This window comes from Homalodisca vitripennis, chromosome 3 (assembly GCF_021130785.1).
Source record: "Homalodisca vitripennis isolate AUS2020 chromosome 3, UT_GWSS_2.1, whole genome shotgun sequence".
Taxonomy (NCBI): Eukaryota; Metazoa; Arthropoda; class Insecta; order Hemiptera; family Cicadellidae; genus Homalodisca; species Homalodisca vitripennis.
Window position 1 is genome coordinate 68,812,054 of NC_060209.1, and position 16,235 is coordinate 68,828,288.

Here is a 16,235-nt window from a genome sequence, read left to right on the forward strand (position 1 = left end):
ACTTTTTGCAAAAGGGGCAATGCATTGTAAAAGTTCTTCTTCTATAAAAACAATAAATCAATCAATTTAAAGGAAAGTAACTATCACGTTACAAACGAGTTCAGCCAATTATAAAAAACAAAGCGATCTGACACTTGATCTGACAAAAATTTAAAACACCTTTTTAAAGACACCTCTATTTTTTTTATTAATTATTGTGGCATTGTTTAACAGCTGCGGTGTTGAAGGCGCTGTATTTATTGAATTTTTGAACAGTTCTAAGATGCCATAGCATGGCCTATACTATGATGATGATGCCTTTATAAAGTTACTGGTTCTGCAATACATAATTAGGGTTTAAATTAATATGGTTTATGTTAAGAGGTAAGTGAAACGAAGTTCACCGGGTCAGCTAGTATATTATATATATAAATCAAATTTGTATAAATGGCAATAGCCTAATTTAATTTTTTTTTAATAAACATTGAATCACAAAAAGTACTTGCTCCGCCGGGACTCGAACCCGGATCTCTCACTTGCCGGGTGAATGTGCTACTATTACACCACAGAGTCCCGGCGGAGCAAGTACTTTTTGTGATTCAATGTTTATTTAAAAAATATTATATATATATATATCATTATCTCTAGGTAGGATATCGGTTGTAGTGGTATAGTATATTTCTTCAGTGCATAGCGGACGCACGATGGTTTGTTACCATAAAAGTAGTACTTTGTTAATGGTACATTCCTTTGTGATTCCATTTGCGTTGATCACGGACTCACTGCACTCGTTTTTTTTCCTCAAATTGTAGTCACAGAGCGAATGGTTCGTCGATTCATATTAGCGAACGGTCCCTCCGTTTTGTTTTTTTCAGCTACAGTACTGTAAACATGCTGTCCCACAGTATCTGAGGAACAACATAAACTAAATGTTTTTAATTCCTCATGGCTTCCATCAAAAGTAAACTTCATGTAGTAATAATGTCATAACTATTTGTAGCTCACTGACGTATGGTATTTCTTATGCAAGTACACAATCCTGTAATAAGCATTTTATTATAAGTAGTATTTCGGCATAAAAATGTCTATAAGCAATATTCATGAAATATTTTGTCTAATTCTGTCCACTATGTATTGTGTGATTGAGTATCAAACATATAAACTTACATTAATTAATTCTTATTAATAAATTCAAACTTACAATTTAATTCAAACATCGTACTTCACAAACTTTCGTATATATTATTAGTAGGATTACTTTGTATGTTTTATGTAAAAAGATCATGACAGAACTAATATTAGTAACAATTGAGGCTGCAGGAGGTTTTGTTCAAAACTCAGAACTAACTCACAGAATCAAAATTTAACATATGTTCATATAATGCAAATGTTTAACTGTGTTTCAGGTGGTAGTCAAATCTTCTCGCACAAGGGTAGTGGGTTGGTGGCTCAGACAGACAGGTACAGACACGTACATGGTAACAAGGTGGTGGGGGAAGGAGGGTGAGCGATGTAGCGTCTTAACCTAACCTTCTCTTCCACTCACTGAGGGTGGGCAAGGCATGAAGCGCTATTTTTAATTCATAAAACTACACTTAAAATTAAATAGCTTTAATTAAAATGCAATAGTGGAACTCATAATTTAGTAAACAGCATTAATTATCTATTTAAAATGTTTGCAATCATACAACCATAGGTTAATGTAGTAAACAGACGTGTTTCAAATTTGATTTTTTGCTTCCATACAAAATTTAGATACAGATAACCAAATTTTGCGTTGAAGTAAAAAATTTAATTTCTCACATTTTTGTAATACTTCATTAGTAAAATATTATAACATTTTAAAACGATAAATTTATAAAGCCAAAAAAAAACATTACGTAAAGGCAACGTTTTCTAAAGTCAAGTGTTTCTTCCTAATTTAATTTAGTTATTGTTTTTAGAGTTTGTATAGCTTCATGACTTGAACATCCTTTAGCTTGTAGTTATATGAAATTCCACCATACAATTGTAGTTGTTAAAACTCCAGAACCAAAATGAAACATTTCTAAATCATTAATTTTTATATTACGTATTTATATTAAGATTTAACTCAACAATCCAAATTTATTATCACAGAACTCGGTCTTGCCTTTTTGGTATCTTCAAGTTACTTTTAGTGTTGATTAACAAATTCTCGTCTTTTATTAAAAATTTCATCACAAATACAAAAACATAGCACTTTAACATAAACAAGAGTCCACTATACACTAAAAGACGCCCTGTTATAACTTTACATTAAAAGAGCACTTTCACTATAATTTTCCTAGTGGTCATTTTGGATTGGTCAAACTGTCAAGATTACTGTTTTACTTATTGAAATTTTTCAACAAGAACAAAAGCAGCTTGAAGGTATCCTAAGAGGCTAAATAGATATTTCAAACTAAAGAGTTTTATTGGTAAAGTAAGCATCATAATTATAATTACACTATCAAGAACAAAAAAATCTTAATCATTTGTTTTATTTGTTTATGCAATGTTACGATTCAATCCAAATTATAAACCCCAATAGTAAAAATTGGGTACAGACAGTTTATATTAAAAATTTTCTTTTGCCATGTTGGAGTATCTAACGTGGTGGACTTTCTCAATTCAACTCATACAACAACATTTTGGTATACTTCTTCAATATACATAGTATTACAAAAATGATGACAAATTTTTAAAATTGTTTTATATGTTTTGAAAGTTTTACAAAATACGTTTCATCTATGACTGATCATATAATAAAAAACTTTATGGTAGGGCTTCATTAAATACTGATGAGCAGCTGCAAGGTTTTTTCATATGGTTTGAATAAGACATTACAAGTTATAACTTATTCAGTGATCGAAGTATAATAAAATAAACTGTTTAAATATATTAAAATAATTATATAAACTAGTGCTATTTAGGACGACTGTACATTTCTACTTCATTTAAAATTCTGATCGCTCATCTTTAATGGCAATAACTTCAGTTTATATACAAAACCACAACTTGGTCAACAAATTGTACATGTAGATTCATTTTCTTTGTTTCAGAATTTCATTAAAACGAGTAAACAGAATCTATTTTAAGACATCATTTGTAATTTACACGATGTTATTAATTGCATAAAGTATATTTGATAAAAAGGTAACACCTTAACAATCCTTGTTTTTTTTTCTATAGCCGAGACCGGTTTGGATGTCGAAACATAATCATCAATCAGGTTTTAGAAATATATAATTGATTTATCTCTTCTGCAGTCATCAATAATCTTTAAATAGAGTCAAAATAAGGCACACACATATACAAATATAAAATACGTTAAAATTAAAAACTGAATATTTCATTGGTTGGTCAACCATACCCAACCTAACTCACTGATGTCAGGTATGCAGACAGACTCTGGCAACCCTTAACATCATTGACCCCTTTTTATCAGATTATTTAATAAATTCAGAGGCTAATAAACATAAAAAATATATTTCAATATATTCCAACATGCTACAATCTCCTTGTTTGTATGAGTTGAGTTATGTATAAATTAGAGCTAGTAAATCATCCTATTTTGCACCTCTTGAAGTGTGAATAGATTAGTTTAGCTGGCACTATTCTCGTAGAGAATTTTAGCTCAATGTGGTAGTTTTCAGTTGAATTGTTAGAAACTTGTAATAGTAAGATAATGTAATCTTCCTGTCACCAAATATAATTTTAATGACATTTTAAAATGCAGACACAATGATTGAATTGAGTTTGAAATATTGCTCCAGTTTTTAATTCTTTAATCATAACTACAATCTAAATTTTCCTGTTCACACTGCATTGAGATAGCCCCAATGTAGAGAGTCAACTGAACTGAAGCTGGCTGAATACAAATACCACTTATAACACTAAGTAGAGGAGGCAGTTATTATGTCTGTCTTAAGTTCCACCAAACAGCAATGTAACTTTTTATTACAGTCTGCCAGCTTTTTGATAATTTCATAAGTGAGAAGAAAGCTCAGATTATTTTTAAAGAAAGCTGATAGAGAAGCATATTGATTGCTTCATTGATAATTCCGATTGGGTGAGTTTAAACCAATCACAAAATATCTCTGCCTCCTCTCCAAAGCTGCAGAGGTCATTACTGGCTCTGCCAGTTTCAGTTTATTATCTGTTGACTAAAGATGGCTTTTACAACGGGACAGAAATATCTAAACATAATGTATAGATTTGAGCAATATTTTGGAACAATATAAACAGGAAAGCATAAATTATGGTTATGACACCACACAAACCTATGAACTAATAAAATAATCTTAAGTTATATATTCAAAAATTGTTTCTAATAATGTTTGTATTAAGTTTATTGTTGACCAACTGAAAAATTGGATTTTAAAGGTGCTTCTCGACTAATTTTTAAATAATGTTGAATTACTTTAACAATATAATTTTACTATAGAAGGATGCTGAAGAGTGTAAAACCTAAATTACATTTTTTTAATGTTTAAGTTAAAAAATTAAACTCTGAACATCACCTTTAGAGTAGAAACCAAATGTTTTATACAATTTATTATTTTGTACCCCCTTAGAAGATGGCCTTGATGAAGTATGGATAGGAAATCTGGTGTACCCTTTCAAGATAGGACGAGAATAAAGATGTATATTATAAAAAAACATATTACTGAGACAATATGAAGAGCAAGTAAGTTGCTCAAATAGTCTGCTTTAGGGGAAAGAGGAGCCGTGAAGCAACAATCACTTTCAATGAAATTCCATTTGTAACTCAATTTTTCCTAATTCCTCTACAATACAATTATGTTGGGGTTTAATTTCCATTAACTGCACAATTTAAATTTTATAATTTATTTAGTTTTCCATATAAAATTTTTATTTGGTTACTATTTTTATAGGATTCAGATTTTAATTATTTCATTTTTTATTTCATTCTTATACTATCAAGATCATTAAACATGACATACACTTAGTATATATATCCACATGATTTTCCATCACCTTCCATATGCTCTTTGGGATACAAAAATCAACCACCAATAACGTAAATAGTTAGAGTTTATTCTATTGATTCACAAAGTTTTATTTTCATAAGATGATTATTTAAAAACTAATCAATCCATTCTAATATTTTTCAGCACCTCCGTTTACAATGATCTTGTAAAAATTACAATTTTTTGTAGTGTAAAACAAAAATCTTCTTGATTCCAAAAGAGATTCTATATAGAAACTATAGTATAAAAATACACATAACTAAAGAGAATAATCAGTATAATTTGAAATCTGTGTTATAATAGTTGTAATTTGTCTGTAACAGCATTACAGGGCAGTTTGAACCAATGCAGGATTACAACAGATACAACAACTACTACGAAGGCTCTCTATACCACAAACCTCCACAGACACCCAACAACTGGCAGCCTCTCCACAAACCTCCACATGGTAAATGACTTTTGAATATCATTGGACTGTTTAAGACACAGCTGTACTTATGACTATTAGAATCCCTGAAGCTGAAAACTTTTTACGAGTATTTGTTTGTAAATAATTTTTATAAGATGTTTTGTTTTCAAAGTATGACATCCAACTGATTAATATAACTTACCCAATGTTAGTATTTATTATGCAACAAAAAGACTCATATCATGTTAAAACATCTACAAATTATAGATCTACACAATTCTAAAAGCATTTGCACTTTAAAGAGAAGTATTTCATAAATCTACTTACCCTAACATTATGCAGTAATTGTTATTCTAGTACAAAACTCAATGACATTTGAATGCATCCTATCTTTCAGGAAATCTTTGTATAAAAAATCGTATTTTGCATTTTATTTTTAATCCTACATTTTTTATACATTTTAATCCAAAATACAGACATGACTATCACATTTCCATTTTATAAAATATGAAAGTTTTATTTTAACAAATCCATTATGTCTATTTTTAGTTCAATTGACTTATATTGTGAACAACCAAGTAAGTATAAATATTTTGTTATAATTTTATGTTATAACCTCCATCTAAGATTTAATAATTTTGTTAATTTTTCTTTGAACTAATAACCTACGGAAACAGCTATTTTCATAATAATATTTCTTCATAAAATAGTCACTATCATGATTTTAAATTATTGTAACCTATATTTTTCAAACACATTTTTGTTTTTAGACTTTGCAGGGTTTTGAAGCTAATTCTTTATTTTTGAAATAACTTAACTTTTAATCAAAACTCATGAAGGAACACACAGTGTAAACAAAGTAGTTCCAGGACTATCAATAGTGAAATGGAAATAAAATAAATCCAGCAATAAATAAAGGTTTTTTATTTTGTAAATAAAATATAAAATATTATTTTAAATATTTTAATCAACCCTCATTATTTCAATTGTAATAAACTTAATATAGATGAATATAGTTCAGTTGTGCATAACTTTAAGCTCTCTAAATTTTGTGGTTCAATAATTTTAAATATTGCTTTCCATTAGTCTTTGTGTATAATAGATTTTTAAGAGTATCCCCTATGCTAATTCTATTGAAATGTGACATATATATGTGGGCTATTATGCTAACATTCCAGATTTTTTGTAACTTTTGAGGTTTTTACAAAAAAAGTTCTTTTTCTAAAAGTTTGAATGTTTTCAAACATCTTTAGAATTTGTTTTGAGTTTTCAAAGTCAATTTGATGACATTCTTAACATTTTCCCAAAAATACCATTTAAGAGTTATATAAAACAATATTTTGGTTTTTGGTAGTTAAGCCCTTTTAAGACCCCAAGAAAGGTTGTGTTTCTAATTTTATAAATAAGAAAATTTGGCATCTAGTTTTTTGTCTAATATATCAAGCTTATGATTTTTAAAGTTCACAGTTGAAATTAAGCTTTTACTATTAATAGTCCATTACATGATTTTAAAATATTATAAGAACATCAGCTTCATAAAAATTTGAGGATAAAAAAACTATATAATTTACCTCAACTATCCAAGAAGTCTCTGTTAGCATGGAAATGGTAAAATACAAATTAGTACAATTAAAAAATTAAAATCTGTGCCATATTTCGAACAATTTATTTTTAAACGCCATAGTGTTTATTAAAATGCAAATTTAATATAATAACTTACAAAGTTTCCTCAGTACCAGATAAGAGCTACAGTATTAACTGTGCTTTGCAGATATGAGTAGCATCCCCGGGGTGGAGGAGGTGATGAACAATCTGCCCCCGAATGCTCCCCCAGGCCAAGATTACTACTATGAGGAGAGTTTTCGTACGAGGCTTCAGCCCCAGATGATTCCACAACGTCTTGCTCCACAGAATAATCTACCCATAGCACAAGATAGTAACAAGGTATCGTAACTATGACATATGTCATATCATATTATAATAATTCAGTATGATCATATCAATATAATATAAGTCGACAAAAATTTATTATGAGGGAACTGGTTATCTTAGAATGTTGGACTAAACGATTCCCCCACTAAATCACCCTTGCAAAATTTTTATAAATATTTTCATGATTTTTAAGTCCAGAGTGTGCCAAAATCCAATTTAACACATGTAATGCTATACAGGTTCCTTCTCCTACTGAAGATACTGGATCTGACAGTTTATAAAGTCATAAATATCACAAGCTAAGGTTAGGAACTGTAAGAGAATGCTAATACACTCAAGTTCAGTGTTAGTAGAGACATATGGGGATTGTTGAAACTAGATACATCTGTTACAGCTTATGCTGTTTTAGCTTGACCTACTGGGTGACATTTGTTGTAATGATATTACACAAATTGAGTCATTTTTTAATAATATTTAGACATTAAAATTGGGTCATTCTTTTTTAATCAATCTGTATGTATACAGTATGCATTCAAACCGTTGTATGAAGGGTTGTTTTGAGTTCAAAAGATCATAAGCAACGTATATTATCCTAAATATTTCTTAAGTTCACGCTGTTTGACATAATAATATTATTGAGTAAAAAGCAAAAGTGGTAATTTTATTCTTTTATCTATACAATGCAGTGCATAATAAAAATTACTGTCCTATCTAGTTAATGGTGTACCAAGCATTAATACTTTTTAAAATGTACTGGAAAATTGAACTTCCTCTCCAGGATTGATTTGGAGAAAAGATTTTATTTTGAGATTTTTTTATTATACTTTAAAATTGTTGAATGCTCATCAAGATTCAGTTAGATAAACAGTCAAGTTCTGAGTTCACTGCTGATAACAGGTGAAGAAACCAGTCCACAAGGGCGAGGCAGAGGTTGACAATCAGGAGTTGATGGCAGAAGTGGACAACAAGGCTGCCAACTCCAACACTTCAGTCAAGAAAGCTGGGGCTCATCACAGCCCAGCAACCAATGCTACAGATAAACCTAAAGGTTCTTTTTTCCTTGAGCATTATATAATCGCATGTTTGTTAAACACAAATTTAAGTGCATATAGTTAAATTATAGCACCTTCGGACATTAACTATAAAAAACAGTTTTAATATTAAAATACTTACAATTTTGCTACAATACTCATTTTGTGTATACTATCTACTTGGCTGATAGCAATAAAATAATTGAGCTTAGCTTTAGTTGTTGAGGTTACATCATCCTTGCACATTGCATCACAAAACAATACTGAACTAATTTACGTAGTTTGTTTTAATGAATTTATATAAAACAAGTTCTAGTCATGTATGTTTCTAAAAATAAAATTAGCAACTATTCTTATAATTTTAAAAGCCATGAAAATGTTTCCTTTAGGTCTATCTTGCGTAACTTCATCATGAGCATATGTACCTTGGGTGGTTTATTGATTTATCACGGTATCCAGTACTTAAATTCATCAACTATGGGTTTCACATTGTTAATTTAAATCAAGATTAAAAATTTTTTAAAGTAACATAATAGATATTAATTACACATTTGCTCAGATCGCAGGTACTTCAAAAGAGTCAACCTTTAAAGAACAAGAGCAGAACATAGAATAATTCTTAAAAAGTCAGGCTTGAAAACAGTTTTGATTTTAATTAAGACACCCTGCTTCATGGAACATTAAAAACTATGAATACGTGCAAAACATTCTCTATTCCAGTTTGAAAAAAATCTGCAGATATACTTCTGTCACAGTTGTGTTACGATGAAGTTTGAAAACTACTACTCCTGGATATTTAGTAAATCTATTTTCTGATGTGCTACCTAATGGTGAAATATTTTAAAAGGAATGTCTATTGTTTTCCAAATCTATGCTGTGATTCTGCATGCCTTTCTGCCTATTCAAACCTGAAAATAAAGAAATAGCACAGTTTTCTTATGAAGGTTTTAATAATTAAACGATAATCTATATATATATAAAAATGAAACTGTTCGTGTGTAACAGCATCACTCACAAACGGCTGGACGGATTCGCCAAATTTTTTTTTTTAATTTGTTCGTCTTGATCTGTAGAAGGTTATAGGATACTTTTTATCCCTTTCCCGATTCAGGATTCCGCCCCACTGGTTACAGAAATACCCGTAAGAAATGCATTGCAGCAAACATATGTTATTAAGTGAAAGAGTCTTTTCAAATTTTTAATCAGCTGTTCTTTGTAAACATATATAATGCGACAAAAAATTGTTGTTATTTTTGACAGTAACTAAGTAAACATAAATATTTTTGACGTTTCTATGTAAACAAACATTTTTTTGACATTTACAACGTGTCACAAATGTCAAATTTTTGATAAACGTGATTTGATATCTTTTTTACAATTTCCAAGAACAGTGTTATTTTCCATCAGTAAAAGGTTTAAAAAAATAGGCAAGTATTTTTGTTTTCTCATGTAAATATTCTTTGAAGAATGTTTTTCTCAACATTTTTTTTTTACAGAATTCCTTTGAGCAGTTTTTTGACGAATTTTATTGGAAAATAACATAATGCCGCCAAGAAAAAAAAGTGCTTTAAGCCGTCACAGCGCACGTGCGATAGCAACAAAACGAATTCGTAATAATCAAAGCAACGACCAGCGCGCAAAGGTAAACGAATTGAATCGAATACGAACATCAGCATCAAGAATGATGCTGTCGCAAGAAGAAAGAGAAACATCAAATTTGAATGATAGATTGAGAATGCAAAGTAATCGAGCGGTTGCAAACAGATCAGGCGATGCACGACTTCAACATGACATGTATAAACAAGCTTTTAATTACGATCAAGCTTGATTGATGTAGCCCTTTCTACTGCCACGCGAGCGGAGCCGCGGGTTTAGGCTAGTAGTGTACTAACTTGTACTAAAACAAGCAGAAGTGGTGGGCCTGGTGATAGTAGTGGGAGGGTGAATACATCTGTTTGTGTGCCCATAGCGCAATATGCATAAAAAATGATCATGGTGTTGTTAATGTTTGTAATACTTATAAGGACATTTTAAATTCATTAGTATCTCTTAAGTTCCACAATGATCAAAAAAATTTTTACATTATATGTAATTATTAAATATTATTTGGTTACATATACAACTACACACACACATTTACTAACTTTTAGCCCACTTTCTATAACAGTATTTTTACTTAGTATGTAATAATATTAAAGATGATCTATTTGTATTTTTTAATGGTTTGAATTAAATTTATTAACCTCTGAGCACAGTGATTGAAGCTAGTCTACAGCTTTGTGAATGACTACAAAACACTATAATATCCACCAATGATAACTTCTAAAGACAATAAAACACTCACCATGAATTATTAATGTTATATAATTATCAAATGGATCTGCCTCTTATAAAAAACGTTTTATTTTTAGTTATATCCCATATCACAATTTTCTACCAGAATTTTATGGTTCCAAAGTAAACAATAGTTAAAAAAAACTGTGTATAACTCACTGACATACTTTTGTTACAGAATCCCACCACCATTCAGAGCACCACCACAATTCTCACCGCAAAGTGGAGACATTGAGTGCCGAACTTTCACTTACAGAAAACTCCTTTGATAGTGACATGGATGGACAGAATGTCAATCCTCGAGGAGCTATTCTCTCATTGACAATGGGTACTTGTTTTTCTTTTGCGTATATACGATTCTTTGTTTTGACAATAAAAGATTATGGAACTGTTACACAATGAAAAATGTAAAACACAATGAAAACGTGAATTTGGTATGAGCCTTAGTGAGAATCTTATTAAGAATTTTTGAGGGTCAATGCTGTTGATAGGCGCTCTTGTACACATTAGCCTTAGGCTCTTTATCAGCAATTCAAGGCTTTATCTTCTGCTGACTTCATGGCCATTTTAAGATTGATGAAATTAGTATTACAGGAGAAGAGAGAAGTGTCATTTGCATAAATAACAGTGCCCACAGATAAATGTTTTGGCAAATCATTAATTGAAATATTGACGAAAAATGGGCCAAGTACTGAGGATTGTGGCACTCAAATAGTAACTTTCTCCACAAGTGAATTTTTACCTTAAATTGGAACATTTGCTTTTTATTACTCATATAAGAATTGTTAAGCATATATGAATGATTTGATTACCCATAAAAATGAAGTTCAGATTAATACTAAAAGGACCCCAGTCAAATACTTTACTTAAATTCAACAATGAGAGAGCCACAGATTCTTTATTATCTATTGTATTAAGGGAATGAATTACAATATCCATAAGAGCAATTATTGTTGATGGCGAAAGCCAAATTGAGGCTGAGTATAAAGATTAAATGTTTTGAAGTAAAATGAAAGTTGATTGTGCATTATAGACTTTAATATTTTTGGGAATATAGGAACAATAAACACGGGATAATAATTCTAAGGTAATTGTTTGTCACTCTTTTTATAAATTGGTACATCTATTATAACTATTTGAAAGTTTAAAATAATTTCTTCTAAATGAAAAATTATATTTATAACTTTAAGTTAAAAGTTTACCATAAACAGACCATAAAGATACTACTACCCCTTTATCTAGCAATACTCTCAAGTATTAAAAACTTGCCTGTGGGATCAAACTAATTGCTTTTATGTACAAGCTGACTGCAAGCACAGAATATGAAAATTTTTATGTAGTCCCTATTCACATAACAGTCTTACATATATAAGGATCCTTTATATTCAGAAAATTATTCTTAGTTCAATCTGTTTTAGAAGTTCTAAAACTATCAGCTTCTGAGACTAGGAGATCCTTATTGATTGGTTTCTTCATACTAACAAGCATCTCTGTTAGTATTTCTATTCAACTACAAATATTACTATGAAAAAGCCGAAATGTATAGTACGGTAAGTTATTGGTTTGACTGCAGGCCTGTGTGTAACCGGAATCATGCTGGTGCTGGTTGGCTGTCGGATGCGGATGGTTCGGCGTCGTATGCGTCGTGGCTCCAAATCTCCTTACGCTCATGACGCCGATTTCCTCGTCAATGGAATGTACTTGTAAACTATGGTGTTCATATTTTCTACTGTACAGATATTTGTAAGTTGATTGTTCTGTTATGATGTGTTACACTGTTCATACTGCTTTGACCCTTGTACGACACTTATTCAAGCTGAGGAATAAATAAACTGATCAGTGAAAAGTTAAAATATAAAAAAATTCAATAAATAAATATGATAAACTGTCTTAATATATTTATCAGGCTATTTGATGTTTCAAAGAATTTTAAGCAATAATCCCTGTTAGCCTGTTTTCCAAAGGTTAACAATATTTTGAGGTATAGTAACAACATTTTTTATTCAACTTTAGTCTAATTGAAATTTGGAGGCACTTATAAAATATTAGAGACTTAGCTCCTCATATTCAACATTTTAATTCATCAACAAATTTATACAATCATGTAGGTTTTTACCATTGGATTTTTCTGATATACGAGTATTTGATGTAATTGGCTATTAATTAAAAGAATGAACTCCATTAATTAAGTTCTTTTATGGTGTTGTAGGTACCTAAATAAAGGAATTTGCAAGCCAAATCATTCAAGTATTGGACTATCAGTTACACATTCCAAAAATATATTATGAATTGGCTTTTGAATTTCTATCTTTGTTACATAAATAACTATTGTTAATTGGAACATACGCTTGCTTAAACAAACTGAAATAAATTGATATAGTTATTGCTCACTTTTATTAGAAATGTGAAATAAGTATGTAATTTAAAAACTTTAAACCCGATACAGCTGTTATATCACTGTCAGCCAACAAAATAATGAGACTGAAATAGTATCTTCATAACTTCTATTTATGTGTCTGACAGTTGGATTGTGACAGTTAAGTGTATTAGAAAAGTTTACAAAATCAATATTGAAATTCTAAAACCATGAAAATGTAATTATATATATTTTTTTATTCAATACCCATTTAATTAATAGCAAGACATCACACAAATATTATATAAGTTACAACTGAAAATAAGGGGTGAAGAATTAGCTTTTACATGAGCCCTCAAGGAGCCAAAGAATAGTTTTTTTATTAAACCTCTGTTGCACGTTTAGTACACGGTTAGTCTATACTCCTCTCAGCTTGGATAGTTTCAAGGAGATTGTGCACTACTGGTAACCAGAAGCTGTATTTTACATGTAAATACTCAATTTATCGTTTAGAAAGCTTAACTGTAAAAATCAAAGGCTGGAACCTTTACAATAAATGTTGTAACATGAACATAAGACATTTCTAAAGCTACTAGTGACAGCAGCTATAGTGGTTCTATCAAGTTTTACATGTATTTTCATTTATTTATATGTATAAATTATAAAAGCATATTTAGGTATAATGGTTATATAGTGTGTATAAGTTTATCATTAGACTAATATCGCTAGCTAAGTATTTATTTTTACTACACGTTTTGGTGTATGTTGGTTTATATTTATATGAAAATTATTTTTAGAGTGCAGTTAAAGCCAAAACAAGACTTCAAGTGTAATTGAGTGTTGAGATGGATGTGGTTGAAAAACAATTTCATTACAATTTTACAAACATTGTTTTTTCTTACACATTGTTTTCACATTCAAAACATTTACGATTCCGCTGCTGGTAAACATTTTTTAAAAATAGTACTGTATTGAATCAAACTTGTAAAAATAGCAATCACTACTAAGATATGTTTAGTATGTAACTTCAAAAACAGATTGAGAAATGTCTCAAAAGAATATTTCAGTAAATTTATTCCTTTTAAAATATATCTTTACTACCCAATCTTTAAAGTGCCTAATGATCTTTGCTGACATCATAGTGTAGATTCCAATGCAGCTCTTACTACAAGGTTTGTTAATGTTATTTAAACTTAAAATTAAATACAATTATTTGTTATATACTTTTTAGTGATGGTAAGTCATTGATCCTTTGTAGGCACATTACAGCTTACACTGGCTTCAACAATGATCGGATGGGTGGGCTGCTCATATGGTTCGATGATCATCCTAGGAGCAGCTGCGCTTATTTTTCATCTTACAATAACTACTACTGTACTCACTGACAATCTAAAATGAAAACCTATTACGCCCATTTCCATAAAAGAATAATATCAATTCACAACAAAGTTAATAGGAAAGGTTTAAATAAATCAAGCTGTTAGATACTTTGAACATTAATACATTTAAATATAAAGTAACATTTTCGTAGACAAACATTTCCTTGATATTCAGCAACTAAATAGAACAGTCAATATTTAAAATTCATACACTAAACAATTGAAACAGCTGTTTTCAAGAGTGCATTAAAGTAAATGATAAATTATGGAGTAAGTGAATTCACAAAAAACTATGCTGAGTATAGAAAGTTCATTCCAAAATAAAATACATTTCTGATTTTTCACTAAATTCACAAAAGATTTCATCAAACTGTAATTTCTACCTTAAATGATTTCTTATGCATATTCAAAGTACTATTTGAGTCTGAATTGTAAATTGTGGATTCTTAAAAGTATTGTCTCTGTCAAGCCAGCTTATAAAGTAGATCTGAAACAATATATTATCATGTTCTTTCATTTCTGTTCACCTAGTGTCTTAACTGCGTGCTGATGTAGCTTTTTGCATTGCAAGATATGCTATTGATAAAAGTTTACTATTCTTGTATATCATCAAACCAGTATTTTAGCTACTGTTCGTTCAAGCTTTGCTTATCAAACTAGGTCTTGAGAAAGAGATACCAATAATGCAATATAAAGAGGATTCATTTAAATAATGTGTAATACATTAATTTTGTACGATTGAAAACTTACAAATTTTAGAGCACTAATATAACTAATTCTAGTAGAAAATCTAAGAAGAGTAAGTTCTACTTTATTTCTGTAACAATTCGCTAGCAAATGTTTTAAGTTCAGAAGAATAACACATCTTTTTCAAATTTTAAGTTGTTCTTAAAACTGTTGCCATTCTAGAAATAGACAAGAGTTGAACACACTGAGAAATTAGAGACATAGAGTTTAGTGATGTTGTAAAAGTGGTCAAGTGTTGTGTGTATGGGCTGCTAGAAAACGATGTAGTATCAAGGGGAACATTTCTATTTTGTAAGAACATTCAACTGTACCTTGACTGTCTAAAGAACAATAAATATCTGTTGTTGATACCGAGTTATTAATTCCTTTGTCTTGGCCATCATTGTATTGTTGCTGTTGCTATATTGCCTCACTCCTGGCAAAAACATCTCATAATATTCTTGTTTTATAATTTTTATCACATCTTTAATTCAGCCCAACATAACAAGTGATGACACACCGAATTAAAGTATTTGACAATTTATAAAATATGAACATATTTAAATATTTGTGGATTGTCATTGCATTATAACATTGAATATATATGTGATTGGTTTAATATTTAATAATAATGTATGTCTTCTGAAAATATTTTCACACAACGCATGTGTATTAACAACAACCAATATAATATAAATTCACAGCTAACAAAAAAATATTAAATCCTAAGAAATGTCTGCTAATGTAATAATATTGCTGTATATATATATATATATATATATATATATATATATATATATATATATTATATTTATATTATATTTATATTAATATATATATATATATATATATATATATATATATATATTAATGCATACACCAAAGTAATAGCAATGAGATTTACTTTGCTATTCAATAAACCTTTATTTATAATGGCATGCAACGTAAACATTGAAAGTGAGTAAATCTTCACTGCACAAGATTTGCGACTATGTCATGGAATGTTATTGAACAACTTTCAGTTTTACCCCATATGAACAGTGTTAAACCTCAAAATGAGATTTCTCCCGTAATGCTGCAACAAAAAAGGGTGTA

At 29.7% G+C, this 16,235-nt stretch overlaps 1 protein-coding gene across 2 annotated transcripts in view; it reads left to right on the forward strand.

Moving 5' to 3' along the window:
- The window catches only part of LOC124357034, a 34,011-nt gene extending 18,502 nt beyond the window's left edge, over window positions 1–15,509 (forward strand). Inside the window, exons 7-12 of one of the 2 annotated variants that reach the window (XM_046808412.1) lie at window positions 1,386–1,482; window positions 5,297–5,421; window positions 7,154–7,326; window positions 8,212–8,362; window positions 10,858–11,007; window positions 12,253–15,509. In XM_046808412.1, coding sequence (XP_046664368.1) covers window positions 1,386–1,482; window positions 5,297–5,421; window positions 7,154–7,326; window positions 8,212–8,362; window positions 10,858–11,007; window positions 12,253–12,386 — 830 coding nt within the window. In that variant the 3' untranslated portion in view covers window positions 12,387–15,509. The remainder of the gene's footprint in view (window positions 1–1,385; window positions 1,483–5,296; window positions 5,422–7,153; window positions 7,327–8,211; window positions 8,363–10,857; window positions 11,008–12,252) is intronic. The other variant, XM_046808413.1, reaches the window with a different exon arrangement.
- Window positions 15,510–16,235: the final 726 nt, after the last annotated feature.